The 14306-nt window shown below is 50.0% G+C and overlaps 1 protein-coding gene across 3 annotated transcripts in view; it reads right to left on the bottom strand.

The window, feature by feature from the left end:
- Nucleotides 1-14306, bottom strand: part of CSMD2 (CUB and Sushi multiple domains 2) — a 264468-nt gene that overhangs the window by 7033 nt on the left and 243129 nt on the right. For all 3 annotated transcript variants that reach the window (XM_065041591.1, XM_065041590.1, XM_065041592.1), the window contains 9 exons: nucleotides 14111-14284; nucleotides 11857-12039; nucleotides 9028-9204; nucleotides 8123-8302; nucleotides 6761-6934; nucleotides 5375-5548; nucleotides 3036-3109; nucleotides 2282-2393; nucleotides 348-527 (listed from right to left, as the gene is read on the bottom strand). In XM_065041591.1, the coding sequence (XP_064897663.1) occupies nucleotides 348-527; nucleotides 2282-2393; nucleotides 3036-3109; nucleotides 5375-5548; nucleotides 6761-6934; nucleotides 8123-8302; nucleotides 9028-9204; nucleotides 11857-12039; nucleotides 14111-14284 (1428 nt within the window). The remainder of the gene's footprint in view (nucleotides 1-347; nucleotides 528-2281; nucleotides 2394-3035; nucleotides 3110-5374; nucleotides 5549-6760; nucleotides 6935-8122; nucleotides 8303-9027; nucleotides 9205-11856; nucleotides 12040-14110; nucleotides 14285-14306) is intronic.

Genomic DNA, 14306 nt, shown 5'->3' with positions numbered 1-14306 from the left:
GCCCTGGGCAGCCTGTTCCAATGCCCCACAGCCCTTTGGGGAAGAAATTGTTCCTAAATCCAACCTCAACCTCTCCTGGCGCAACTTGAGGCCGTTTCCTCTCATCCCTTTACATGTTCCTTTGACTGAGGCAGGTAAAAGGTGAGTGGGCTAAAGAACAATCTTTGTCTTGTGCAGACACTTTGACATCCAAACCATTGGGTGGAGAATCCCCTGGGAGCTGCGCAGGACCCCGTGCGAGCTGTGAGTCCACAGCCAGCTCAGCCAACACAGCTCCCGGTGTGCCCGTTTTCCCCCGGGGTGCACCGCTCCCCAAGGCCAACACGAAAGCTGCCCCGAGCTTTTACCGAGGCAAATAGGTGGTTTTCCTGTCCAGCTGCCATCTGCTTTGCAGGTTCGGTGTTCAGAGCCCCCGGTGAGATAGTAGCCGCTCTGGCAGGAATAGATCAAGGTGTAGCCCAGAGATGGCAGATCCAGAGCTCCGACGTTGGCGTGGGAGGGGGTCTCCGGCTGCTTGCAGTGGTGAGCTGAAAAGCACAAGGACAATGAGATAAGAGACACCGTCCAGTCGTACACAAGAAGGCATAAAAGTGACACCATGATGACAGAAATCTCCTACAAGAGCTTCTTTCAGCAAAAGCTTTCCCTGCTCGCTGAGGGAGGCAATGCCATGCCTGGATTATTCCCCGCCAGATAAACTAATGGGACGGCTTCCCCTGTGTCGCGGGCTCGATTGCTCTTTCTGCCTGAAGCTCTCAGGGGATCCTTCAGTCAGATCCAGCGTCCGTGAACTGAAAATCAGGCTCTGCCATCCCCACCTTTTAAGGGAGAAAAGCCCAAACCAAATGATACTAAAGACACCTCCCTCCTTTGGGCTCTGACCGCAGCACTGTGTCTATCTGCAGACCAAAATCTGCTTTTACAGGACAACACCCATTAAATTTAAACAGTGATTCCAGTGAGTGCACTGGAGATCTGGTTTTGTGTAACCTCTCTCCATGGCACCACCATACCACCAATAATTTGCACCCACCTGCCCACAGCATCACACAGTAAGTCCTCAAGTGTGCAACACTCATAAATTTCTATAGTTGCTCAATAACCTTCAGGATTTGGCCCAGAGAAATTAAGGCTGAGCTTGTCCAACTCCCTGCCCACCCTGCTCTATCAGATCCTGTTATAAACATGTCACCACTTTCCTTGAGAAGTTACAACACAAACCAAATAAATCACAGAGCCGGGAAGCTCCCTCCCGCCCGCACCGTAAATTTGCCCTTTCTACAGCTCTCAAACTGCTCATGAATGAAAACAAATCCTCGGCAGCCTTCATGAGGTATCATCTCCATCCTTGTTTTACAGGGATGAAATATAAAACCCGGAAAGCCGGAGGACTAACCCGCAGCCCAGCTCTCATTAGCGGTAACCGCATCCAGCTCCGATGTGGATGGAGAAAGCTTTACGCAAAACCTAAAAGCAACAGCTCGGTGGTCCTTGCTGGCACGGGGAAACCAAGAGCATCTTTATTTCAACGCAGCTGGCGCCAGGAGCAAAATCCCATGTACAGCCACAGCTGCATCCCTGTGGTCTGAAACCTGGGAGCGTGGGGACCTTGGGGACACTTTCCCATCACCCAGGTGAGGGTCCAGATCAACCACCTGAGGATACGTGTAAGAGTTTTAAAGGCGGGTGCTCTGGTTGGGCTGTTTGCAGAACGAGCCCCTACAGGGTTTGTTAGAGGAAAAATATCTCACCAATAAACCACCTCACAAGGGAAAGGGAAAAGCTTTTAATACTTCCGATGCAGAGGCCATGATGGATATTACCACTTAAACACATTAAATTAAACTCCTGCTGTAGCAGGGGAAAAAAAAATGACAGACAGCTTAAGGAAAAGAGCAACATGTTATTAAACATGAGGAGAAACCCTGCTCTGGCAAAGAGCCCTTCTGGCTAAATGTTAACCCGGTCCCTGGAGCGCGAGCTCACGTCTCCGCCATCAAATGCAGTTTCAGAAGCACAAAACGAAGTCTCACCTGAAACTACGTCTCTGAGGAAGAACCAAGTAAAAAAAACCTCATCTGAAATCAGAAGTGGTCGTGTTGGGAGAAAAGTGATTGTGCGATCTCCCTTTTCTTCAACAATATGTTTTCTCAGAGCTCCCCCAGAGATTACCAGCAATTTGCATGATGTGCAGCAACAAAACAAGGTAACAGCGCCGTTAAAGTAAAGGTGACGAACCAATAAAGGCCCCGGTGTCCTCAGACAAATCTGCAGCACTTACGGACGCAGTCGGGCTGCACGCCGCTCCACGTCAGGTTGGGGAGGCAGGTCCTGGTGGTGGAGCCCTGCAGCAGGTATCCCTTCTGGCACTTGAAGAAGATGATGCTGCCCACCTGTTAGAGCAGGAGATCCAACACTGAGCTCCCAGCCTGAGAATGCACAGGTACTTTTATAATCTTCCATCTTTTCTGTGCTGGGAAGAGGATTCAGTTGCTTCCTGCCCTCCCTGCCCTGGTGTCGGAGAGCTCTCAGAGCCCCCGGAAAGCTGCAGCCTTTAACCGCGCAGGGATTTGCTTCTTTTAGGTGATACTGTGTCTCAGTGTTAATTAAAAATGAGATTATTTCATTAAAACTCAAGATTAAGATAACTAATTAGCAGGGAATGGGCACCCGCAGGGCCGGCAGCGGGGGCTGGAGCTGCAACACCCCAGGGAATCGCCTCGGGTTTTCCTCTCCTTTCCACTGATTTCACACTGTACGGGAGCAGAGATTAAGGAAACCACCCACAGAATTTGGTCTGAAAACGAACGGAAATTATGTCTCCAATGTGAATGCTAATTACAGTAATAACTATTAATTAGCACTGTAATTAATACAATAAATAACGTGTTGGTAGTTAATCCCGTACAAACGCGCTCCGAGGTGCGATGCAGCACGCAGGGATGTCCTGCTCGCGGGAGGAGATGTTAACGTGTGTAAGGACTCGGACACAAACCCCAGTGAGTACCGGGGGGTCCCTGCTGCCGGGACAGTACCTGGAAGCCCTGGGAGTTGTTCTGCACCCCAAAGAGCGGCACGCCGGGGTCCGCGCACGTCGTCAGGCTGGGGTCTTGGAAGAGAAGAACAGAGACGGTGTTTTAAAGGAGCAGCTGGGGAAGCCCCGTCAGAGCTCTGCTTTCCCTGCTCCATGCCTTTGCAACAAGACAGGGATACTTTTGCTACAGAAGGAATACAAAGCAACAAGGAGAAATACATGGATCTTCTTGTTTCTTCAGTCCCTGACGGCTGCAACACAAACTAACCAGAGGCGCTCCAACACCCAGGAGAAAACGGAGGAACATACAAATGTAAGAACTAAATCAGGAATGTAAGAACTAACATACAAATGTAAGAACTAAATCAGGAGAGTCAGGACTGACTCTCATTCAAGCCATAGGGGCTGCGGTGACTCCATCCTCTCCTGTGCCCTGGGCCAGCACCTTTGTCATCTGGGAACCTCACAATTTCGTAGTGATAGATGGAGCTGGAAATTTCAATGCATCTCAGATACATAACCTCTCTTTACACCTCGTTTGGTCTCCATCTATCAGAAGAGGAATACACACAGGTCAGTAGAAATACCTGCTGCTATTCCTCCAGCATCCATCACTTTTTCTGTGTCAACAGTAGCAGAGCGTCAACAGAATTAAGGCAGAGATGCATCACATTAATATCAGCATTCCAAAGCGAGCAAAGGAAACAGTTTCTGTCGAAAGGCAGCTCAGCAGGAGGATGTTCCCTGCTCCTGGGGATCCCAGGATGTGGTGAAGCTGCGATGCTGCTCACAGGGATGCTCTGGTACCCGGCTGGGGTGGCTGTGTCACCAGGGAGCTGGAGCATCACCAACCTCAGTGCCTTCATCCTGCCACTTGCTCAACACTGCTACAAGAAGGACCACAAGCCCCGCAGCAAATCCACCTCCACGCTTAACGAAAACACTCCAATTAACAGGATTGTGCAAGGCAAGAAATAAATTAAGAGAAGTCTCCACAATCCAGCACAGTGGCCTGTCAATAGAGCCTGCAGCTACAGGACAACAGGGCACAACTTCTCTACTTAATGGCACAGTTCTTTATTTTTATGCCTTTATTCTTTATGATCTCACTAATCTATCTCTTCACGCTGAAACATTATGCGCTTGGTGTCATCCCCCTGTCCTTAGAGCTGCGGTGAGTAACTCAACAAACGACACAAAATGTGGCCAATTTGGGGCTGCGGCGCACAAGCCAATTCGTTTTCCGTCACTCGCTTCTGTTGAGCTCGTGTCATTTGTCACTGATGCAGTTTCCATGGAAGCCCCCAGATAAATCACAGCACCTAAAATAAACAAACAAGGAGCCGCGTGGCTGGATGAGGCGCAGGTGATGGATGGCGGAGGGCACAGCATCAGTCTCCTGCCTTCATCCAGGGGGTCTGCGGCGTTGGCAATCAAACGGATCTCAAAAATGGAAGAGATCTGAATAAATACAACACTTTGGGTGTCAGAAATGGACATTCTGGGTTAAGTTTTTGCATACACAGGTCTTCTCGCTTCTCATGGTTTGTTTTGGGGAGATAAATTCTATACATTCCATCAGTGGCATGAGCAGCTGTATTCACTGGGCTCAATCACAGACACTTTGCAGGACCAAGTGCCATTAAGTACAACAGGATCCCAGACAAGGATTTGTAAGAAAGTGATGAAGCATTTAAAGCCAATATTTACAACAGGAGGCAGGTGCTCCCAACTCTTTATACATGAGAAAGCTCCTGATGAAATCAGTAGGAGACCTGGAGGTTCAGGGCAGGAGTATTTTTACGTTACTGTAACTCGTGAGGCATTTAAGATGTAGCTAGAACGACTGAAAACCATGAGGAACAGCCCGAGATCGGTTTCTGCCCCAGACGCCCCCATAAGGGGATGATTCTGGTGTTCAGGCAGTTAAGGTAACAGCACACAGCCCACACAGTTTATCACCACGGGAGCCCTGGACCTCAAGAACATAGCCCGAGTTTTAAACAGGCGAAGAATGCTGTGACTAATTCTGATTATACACCTCTGATAGGTTTCAAAGGGTTCTGGTAGCCCCAGAAAATGGGCACCTGAGGAAGGTGTGGAAATTTCAGCCTGAATCCCAACACCACAGCTAGGCAAAGCCACTGGTAGGGTTTGATCGCCATCTACAGCGCCTTCATACTTCCGGGGGTTGTTATTCCTCCAAAAGCACCATCTTTATATAACTCGAATTTTCAGGGAGAAGAGCTAATTTCTGCAAACCCAGAAAAGAAAAACAAACGGGAAAGCAAAGCGACAACCCCGAGTTCTTCGCTGGTGGATGGATGAGCGTCCCCTCACCGATGCAGCTGGGCTGGGTCCCGCTCCACGTCCCGTCCGACTGGCAGAACCGCCGCGCGGATCCCACCAGCACCAGCGGGGCCAGGCAGGAGAAGGAGACGGACGAGCGGTAGGTGAAGCCTCGGTCCTCCCTCCTGCCCTGCGCGGGGATGCCCGGGTCTCCGCAGAACACAGCTGCAACGGGCACAGAGACACATCCATCGCCATCAGCCTCCCCAAGAGCAGTGTTAATAGACCCACCTTTAGCTTATTAACACCCCAAACCCTACCATGCCCTGCCATCAAACTCTGACTGGGGAACCGGCAGTGGCAGAACTGGCTACTTTCCCCTCTAATTCTCTCCTTTTGTCAATTGCTGTTAATTAACTTCCACCTTCTCCCCCATCTTTTTTTTTCTTTCCCCTAACAGCACGCTTAGTTATAAAATGTATCTCTAATTGCACGATGTCAAATTGCTGTATGGTTCCATGTCACGCAGAAAGCCCATTAATTATACAAGATCCAGGGAAAGGTGCAAGGAACAGAGTGAGGGCTTTGTATGATTTAATATGAAAATGGCTATTGTGCAGCTGCCAGCCATTCAGCCAAGAAAAGCAACTCCAAGCTGCCTTTATCATTATGAGACATTTAACTAATTTTTTCGCATTGGCTATTGTATCGAGCGTGCAGGTTTCCACCCAGCCAAAGCTTTGCCTGCACAATACATTCCAAACCCTCTGCCCTTTGCCAAAGGTTTTGTCCTGCAGCCTTTGGCAGTTTCAAGAGTCCTGATTGCAGAAGATTCAGTTGCTGGGGAGACACATGGACAAACAGCCCGTTGTAAAAGATGCTGGGTGGACAGGAACATGTAAGGACTTCAGATTTGTTGCAAATGTGACCTCCCATCTCTGTTATGAGAGGTGGAGCGACCAACTGCGTCCCCACAGCCACCACTGCCTCCTTGCTACAGACACAGGACAAGGGGTGATGGTTTTAAACTAAAGGACGGAGATTCAGGCTGGACATCAGGGAAGAATTGTTGGCCCTGAGGGTGGTGAGAGCCTGGCCCAGGTTCCCAGAGAGGTGGTGGATGAACCATCCCTGGAGACATCCCAGGCCAGGCTGGACGGGGCTCTGAGCAACCTGAGCTGGTGAAGATGTCCCTGCTCATGGCAGGGGGGCACTGGGGGAGCTGGGAAGGTCCTTTCCCACCCTCACTATTCTCTGATTCTAACCAGATATTTAACTTAACTGAGAACGGTTCATCTGTACCCCTTATGGTACCACCACGCAAAGCAGAGTCAACACTAAAATCAGCTACAGAGAAACCAGAGATGCTGGAGTCAGAGCATCAAAGAACTGAGTTTCAACACCCAACTAACGCTTGAACACGCAGCTGCTACTCACGGAAGCACTGGGGGATGTCCCCGCTCCAGGAGCCGTTGCCCTCGCAGGTCAGCACGGCGGGCAGTGAGAGCTGGTAGCCCTCCAGGCAGGCGTAGCTCACGCTGGAGCCCCAGCTGAAGTCCGAGCCCACGACCTTCCCGTTGGGGATGGCCTGGGGGGGCTTACAGAGGATGGCTGAAAGAAAAACACAAGCGCGCTCAGGTCTCTTGACTTCTCAGCGTAGTTATTTCCATTAAGAAGCAAATCCGTGCAGGATCAAAGCGATACTCTGCTCCTGGGACTGGCCTAGCAGGGGGCTGGACACACTTTTCCAGCTGTGTGTGCGCAGTCCTAAACCCCAGGATTTTACTTTGAAGTCAGAGTTAACAGAATCCCAAATCTCCAAGTCAGATTTCTGAGTCAGTGCTCGTTTCCAGCCAAAGGTAAGAGCCTGACTTAGTGTGAAAACTCATCTAAGATTCCCTGCAAGATTCACACATTTTGGACAACCTGGCCGAGTTTCAGATTAGCAGTTGAATCAACCACCAGTCTGTATTTCATCTACTCCAGGGTATTTTAATATGACATTTTTGCAGTGCTTTGCTTTTCAGCTCAGAGGAGCACTGGGGAAGATGCAAATCAGCCTGGCCTCCAAAGGAGACTCTGCCCGCATTCTGTATTATTCCTGCAACGTTAGCTCAGCAGAGAGAATGAAAAAGGAAGGTAAGAATTGCTCTTTACAGCCTCTGAAGGAACTGGAGCGTATTCGGAGGTTTCTATGTGGTCTGCATTTATATTGGAATCATGACAAGTGAATTTTCCAGATTGCCGAAGGAGTACACGGATGCCGCTACAGGTCTTATCTACACTTGGTGGGCAAGTAAAACATTCACAGTACAGATCCAGCCTGTCCTGCAACTGCTTTATTATTTCCCTTTCCTATCTCTGAACTACACAGGCAATCTCGGAACCGAGGAATAATGAAAAGAGTTGGAGGAAACATTTTTCAGGCTTCAAGATGATTGCAAAAAGTGTGTGCTTGCAAAACACAATATTTCATTCGAGTTTGATCTGGGTTTTTGTGAAGAGTAAGTCACTTAACTCTCAGTGCTTCACTCTTCCTTTTCTACTACAGGAATAATAGCGATCACCTCCCTCCCAGACATATTGTGATGACTGATAGACCTAAAGATAGCAAGGTGTTCATGCTCTGTTGATAAAATTGTGTAAGTGCCATAAACACAGGGGACAGATTGAATGATAGGACTGAGAAACTCCCAGCTGGGCCGCAGGCACCGTGCAGCAGGTGCTGCCTATTACCTTGCCAAAAGTTTGTGGCATTTAAAACTCACATCCTTCAGTATTCACAGCAACCAGTCTTACCCTTGCAGGCAGGTTTGGTGCCGTTCCAGGTTCGGTCTTTCGTGCAGGTTAGAGAAGACGCCCGGTCTGACTCCATCATGTACCCCGGCGTGCACCGGAACACCACGGTTTTGTTGTAGGTAAAATCGCTGCCCAGCCTGATGCCGTTGGCTGGCACACCGGGGTCACCACAGTTGATCACTGCCAAAGAAAAAGGAAGAAGCATTTCTGGGTGACCGTCCCTTGTCTCACGCATCTGGAGCTGCGGTAACTAGAAACCTGATGGTCCTGAGCATTTTTCAATGCAGGATCTAATCCACTAATAGTGGAGAAGGGAGCACTTGCAGCACAGAGGATCTGGACTAGCTATGGAGCAGGCTGGGCTCCAGCACATAGAGAAAACTTTGCTTCTGCTCAGTGATCTTAACAGCACATTAAGACCTTGCAAGAAAAAGTATTAACACACATTAAACATTAAAGAAAACCTGGGTAAAAAATCTGGGCTAGATGGAAGACTGCCCATGGCACCGTCTCCTCTCTTTGCCCTATTTACTGTCTCTTGTGCAAGCTCCTGTTTGCCATCACACACGTTCCTGCTGCAGGAACACACCAGCTCCTCTATGGGCACCGGAGCCAGGAACGCTCACGCTCACAGCCCCGCAGAGCCCTCGAGGTCGGCTGACATCTCCTCACAAAAGTTATTACAGAGCCGCCTTCATCCAACTGGAAAAAAACAAACGCAAAGCAAGAGTTTTCCATTAGGTACCCGCAGAGATCGCGGGCCGAGCGGCTGCTGCTGTCACCGAACCGTTTAGCCGGGTTTCTGAGCGTGGCACACGGTGTGTGCACGTCCACAGCGAGCACCCAACGAACCCGACAACCTGTCCCCAGAGCCGCCTCTTCCAGGAATCCAGCCCAGCGCTCACCTGTGCACTCCGGACTGGTCCCAGTCCACGTCCCGTTCACTGTGCAGTGCCTGCTCAGCACCCCTGTGGAGTAATAGCCTTCCCGGCACTGATAGATGATGGAACTGGAGAAAACCAAGCCGTCGTTAAATATAACCCTTGCATTGCTGGGGGTTCCGGGGTTTCCACAGGATATAACTAGAAAGCAAAACGGCAAAGTTAAAATAAAACAAAAACCAGCAGCAAATAACCCCCCCAAAACAAGGTTTTTGTCCTGCAATGGGCTGTTCTCAATAAAAGTAAGATTAGCTGCAAAGCCCCTGGATCGGCTCAGAGAGAACAGGCTGTTCCGAGGAGAATCAATCACAGGATCCCTAATACCAGCTCGGAACAGTGGCAGCACGTCCCAAGGCCAAGAGCAGCATCCCTGGTACGGAGAACATTGAGGAAATACAATTATAGGTTTGTCAGTACCCAAGTTTTATGGCTAAAGTACCTCAGCACCACAGTGATAAAAGGGCACCGGAGTGAACGGTGGTGCACGAAGCCCTGTCACGACAAAACAAGCACCTGCAATAATTGCATCCAGCCCTCGTTTACTCTGAAATTACAGGACATAATATTGCATGAATCAAGGAAAGGCTTAAACCACAAACTCCTGGCTCCCACCCCTGCAGCAACCTCTGCAAGAGCATCAGTCTGCGCACGCACGGGGTGACCCAGGGTGGCCCTGCGCTCCTCCCCAGCACACACACAGTATAAATGGTGCATTTTGCCAAGAAATGTTGGGCCAGATGATCCTTGTGGTCCCTTCCAACCTGGGATTCTATAATTCTATGAATACCGCAGCCATTCATAGTGGGGAAGCGCAGCTCCAGGCCCCAGCAGGAAAGCAACGAGTACAGGCCACCAGCGCAAGGAGAGGAACCTTCCTCTGCCTTGTTGCTTAGCTTGCTGACAGCCGGTTAATATATGAGCTTGTTGGAGACGTATCTGTTTGACAGGAGGAAACTAATAACCACTCCGGACTGTGTGCACAGAAACTCTGCGTGGCACTGGAACCATGCGAGGTGCTCTCTCGTTACCCATTTCTCATGCAGCCAACGTCTCTGTGATACACGGTGTCACTTCCAGGAGATGCTGGGATAAAAGTCAGATTCTATCAACTCAGAAAAAGCTCTAAATTACTATTTCGCTGCCTGCCCATGCATCAGCTGTTCTCTGCTGCCCAGCCTCCTCCACCTGTGCATGTGGCTGAACACACAGATATTACTTTTGTGACTACAGGGACGTTCATGGAAATGGTTTAATTGCAGCGTCATCAGCTGTGACCTGTATAGGCTGGATATAAAAAGCCATAAATTTAAGGATGAAAGGTTTGAACTTCTAAAATCATAATTTAAATATAAATAGGATCTAATCATGCAAGTGAGCAGTAGGTGGGTAAATAATTCCCACAGATGTCAGTGAGAGATGTAAAATGAATTAGGCCCCCAAATAAAACCGGTTTTGGCACTGGCTTGTGAACAGGGTATAAATCCCAAAGACCCTGGAAATCCCACAGGCACCTCCGCTGATGTGGATGGAGGTTCCTCCTTCCACCACCCGCTCTGGGCGCTCAGCCCTCATCTTGCCCTGAATCCAAGCCCCACATTAATCTCTCCCCCGTCTCCTATGAACACCCGTTCCGGAGAGCGGAGCGCAACCAAGCGGAGGCAGAAGAACGCCTTGTGGCGCCCACAACTCGCTGCGAATACAAATGACGGAGACACAGCACGCTGCTCATCACTGCTAATTACCTTCCTATATTGGCCAGTCAGCACTTAACATTAAATGACTACGTTATAGGCATAACGTTATTATTATTCATAAAGTATGAGGGGGGAAAAAAATCTGCCAGGGATCCATATTTTGGTGCCTCTGGAACCTGATGGGTTATTTATCCTGAGATTAATGAACAGAGCCTTTCCACCAGAAGAAAAAAACAGGGAATGAAAAAAACCCGAGACCTGAGTGTATTAATAATATGATTCAGTGTCTTTTCAATCAAGAGCTCCATCAATTTGGAATAAATTACCAATTCATTTATGAACTCTCTCCAAGCTTTTGGCTTTCAAATCAGCTGGAGAGAGGCACTTGCCCAGGTCTCCTTGCATTTGGTATCCTGCCTCGTTTTGGCTTTTGTTCTTTCCCCAATTGAATTTTAAACACTTTTATAAAACAGTAGCAGTGAGCAGCACAGCTCAGAGAATCCGGATGGGGGTTTATTAGATTGGATTATAGGGTCTTACTTGATTCCTTCAAATAGAAAAATAAGGGGTTTTGGGTTTTCAAATACGAAAATATGCTAACTGGATTGTAATTTGCATTTTGCGTTTCTGCTTAATGTAAATGACTCTTGCATGTGCCAGTTCCAGCCCTAACGGAGGTTTGAAGCTGCTGACATTCCTTGTTGCGCTGAATTTCCTCAACAAAGCAACAATGAATTAGCCAGGAGTACCCACAGATCTTAGTCCAAAACGGGGCATTTCTGATCACCCGGCTGGATACACGATGCAGATTAAGAGCAATTCACCCCAGGGAATGGGAGTGACAGTCTCACAAAAAGGTGACACTCGTCCTCTAGCACTGAAAAACCCTCCTGTGAGATGTGACCTTTGGAAGTGGATAATTGAGGCTCCTTGACATACACACAATATTTGGAAGAAATGGTGAGTATTTATTTCTCGCAGCACCAGACTGTCCCTGGCAACCAAACCAGAGGGGATGGGTTGGTTAGGTGGCCGTCCCTGCCGCTGTCACTCTGGGGACACCTTGACAGCCTGGTGAGCTGCGGGGCTGGAAAAATACCTTCGCATTCGGGCTGGGTGCCGCTCCAGGAGCCGTTGGCTTGGCAGGTCCTCTCGGACGAGCCCCGGAGCAGGTAACCGGGCTCGCAGCTGAACCGCACCACGCTGCCCACGTCAAAGTCATCTCCCAGCCCAATGCCGTGGGACGGGATCCCCGGGTCACCGCACACACCCTGGCTGCCTCCTGGTAAGAAAAGAGCACAAAATCAGCACAGTAAGCAAAAGTCACAGGGTTGGGTCGTTCTATCCTCCCCACCGCAGTCGGATGGCCAGCACACGGATCTGGATCATGTGGTTGACTGGATTTAACTCCGGCTCTCAGCAGAGCGGTGAAATTCCTGATGAAACGTTCCCAGGCTCAAGGAGCCCACTGGTTTGAAGCTGGTGGCAGAACGTAACTCGTGAATGTCAAGACGGAGCCCAGCTGCAGCCGCTTTCCACGGCAGCTGCTCTGGCAGACAGCGGCTCGGCTGCCAGCATCAGTCACGGCGATGGTTTCCCCCAGAAGCAGAAATTACGACATGCTCCGAGCCGCCCCAGCACGCCCCATTGTATCTGCAGCACAAGAAGCTGTTGGGTTTGGAGCAGGGAAGCGGGAGGGATCCAGCTGAGAAACATCCGCTCGCACAAGCTGCGAGCGCCCGGAGCTGCCGGCTGCAAGTTTGGGGACAGGGGGGAGGGAGCAGATGCCTCACAGGGGTTCTCTGGAGAAATGCCCAGCTCCTCGGTGCCTGACACAGCCTCACACCGGGCCTGCCTGTTCTTGGCTTCCTCTGCTAATGGTCAGAGCAAACACATCCACCCCCAAGCCAGGAAAGACTATTTCACTCCTGCAGCCAACAATGAAGTTCTGTGCCTTGCTGCAGGTACAACCTTTGCAGTGTTATGTGTAATATAAAACATAACGAGCATATTCATCATCTGGGGAACGCACTTGCTTGTAAAGAGAAGGGGGAGAATGCTCCAGGTTTGGCAGTTGCTTTCACATAATGACTTATTATCAAAGTCTTTTGTTGCATCTGGCAAAAGCTGCTGTCAGGCTGGAGGTGTTTTCTGCCTTTCCCCAAGCCCTTGGGTAGAAATGATGGTTCTGGGGCACTGGGCATTCAGAAAGCACCTGTCAAACGCCACCGGCCTTGCTCCAAAGCTGCCTCCACGAAGCCATTCAGAAAAGCCACACAAAACAGATGTCAGCAGGAACTAGCACTGAACATTTCCAAATATCCACCCGCAAAGATGACAGGAGAGACAGTGAAAAGCACATGGGGAAAAGGCATGAACTAGAGCAGAAAACCCTTCCAAGCAGCTACAGATCAAGAACTCTGTAGATATGGCTTCTGAATATGAGGATGACTCTGCCTCATTTCTCTTTCCCTTGCAAAGAGGAGGTTAAACTTGGTCAAGTGGAGCTGCTAAATCTAAGTGGCATAATTAAAAATTAACACTTGTCCCACATGCTTTGCTCCAGCTAAGTTTTTCTTTTGTCTGTGTGCTCTCTGAGCAACACGTAAGGGGACAGCGTGGGGACAGCGTGCACAGCATCCTGCAGCCACCCCGCACCCTTCCTTCCATGAGCTGAGACCCCAGCACCCAATTCTGGGAGTCTTGGCAAGCACATCCCATTGCATCCCCCAGCACTCCGACCCAAATCCATCTCATCAAGGACTTTTTTTTTGCTTATCAGGATGTTTTCTGTGTCAAACCTTCCTCGCTCTGGCACAGGAGTGGGGATGGACTTCTGTTGCCAAACCGCTCTCAGCGGAGATGTTGATGATGTGGAAACTCATTGAACCAGCTTCCACTTGCCTTGTGCAGACCTGGGACCGCTGTGGTGCCATTGCAGCAGATGTCAGGCCCTGGAAAGGGGCCACACGGGCTTCTTTTGTTGGAATGCATGACAAAGAGGGTCAGATGCTGCAGTCCAGGATGCAAAGACCTGATTTTACGTAAGACACGCTCGTCCTGTACAGACTCTGCGTGGAGAGCCCTGTAAAGCAGCAGGCTGCAGCACACCTCCTACCGCCACCATTTGCTGCAGTGATTTATTTCTCGTCTTGCAAGGCGAGTGGTTTACTCTCTGCCAGCGCTTATCAGCCAAGTTGCAGGGGACTGGATTGCAGTGATTTTCAGAACCTTCCGTGATACAGCCTGTGTATTCCTCCAGCTCAAAGCACATCAGGCTGTCACCTCGTGGGACAAAAGTGGCAGAGCAGGATGGGACTGGCCTGTCCCCTCCTTCCCGAAGGCCACCTCACCTGAGCAGTGCGGCAGGGACCCGCTCCAGCGCCCGTCCAGCTGGCACATGCGAGTGGCGTTGCCGACCAGCATCCGCTTCCCCAGGCAGCTGTACCGCACCACGGAGCCCACGGTGTATTTGTCACCCGAGATCTGCGCGTGGGGCGGGGAGCCGGGGTGGCCGCAGGAGACCACTGCAAGAGACAGATGCACCGG

This window comes from Columba livia, chromosome 26 (assembly GCF_036013475.1).
Source record: "Columba livia isolate bColLiv1 breed racing homer chromosome 26, bColLiv1.pat.W.v2, whole genome shotgun sequence".
In the NCBI taxonomy this organism is placed as follows: Eukaryota; Metazoa; Chordata; class Aves; order Columbiformes; family Columbidae; genus Columba; species Columba livia.
The sequence above is the reverse complement of the archived record's forward strand: the minus strand, read 5'-3'. Positions and strand labels throughout refer to the sequence as shown.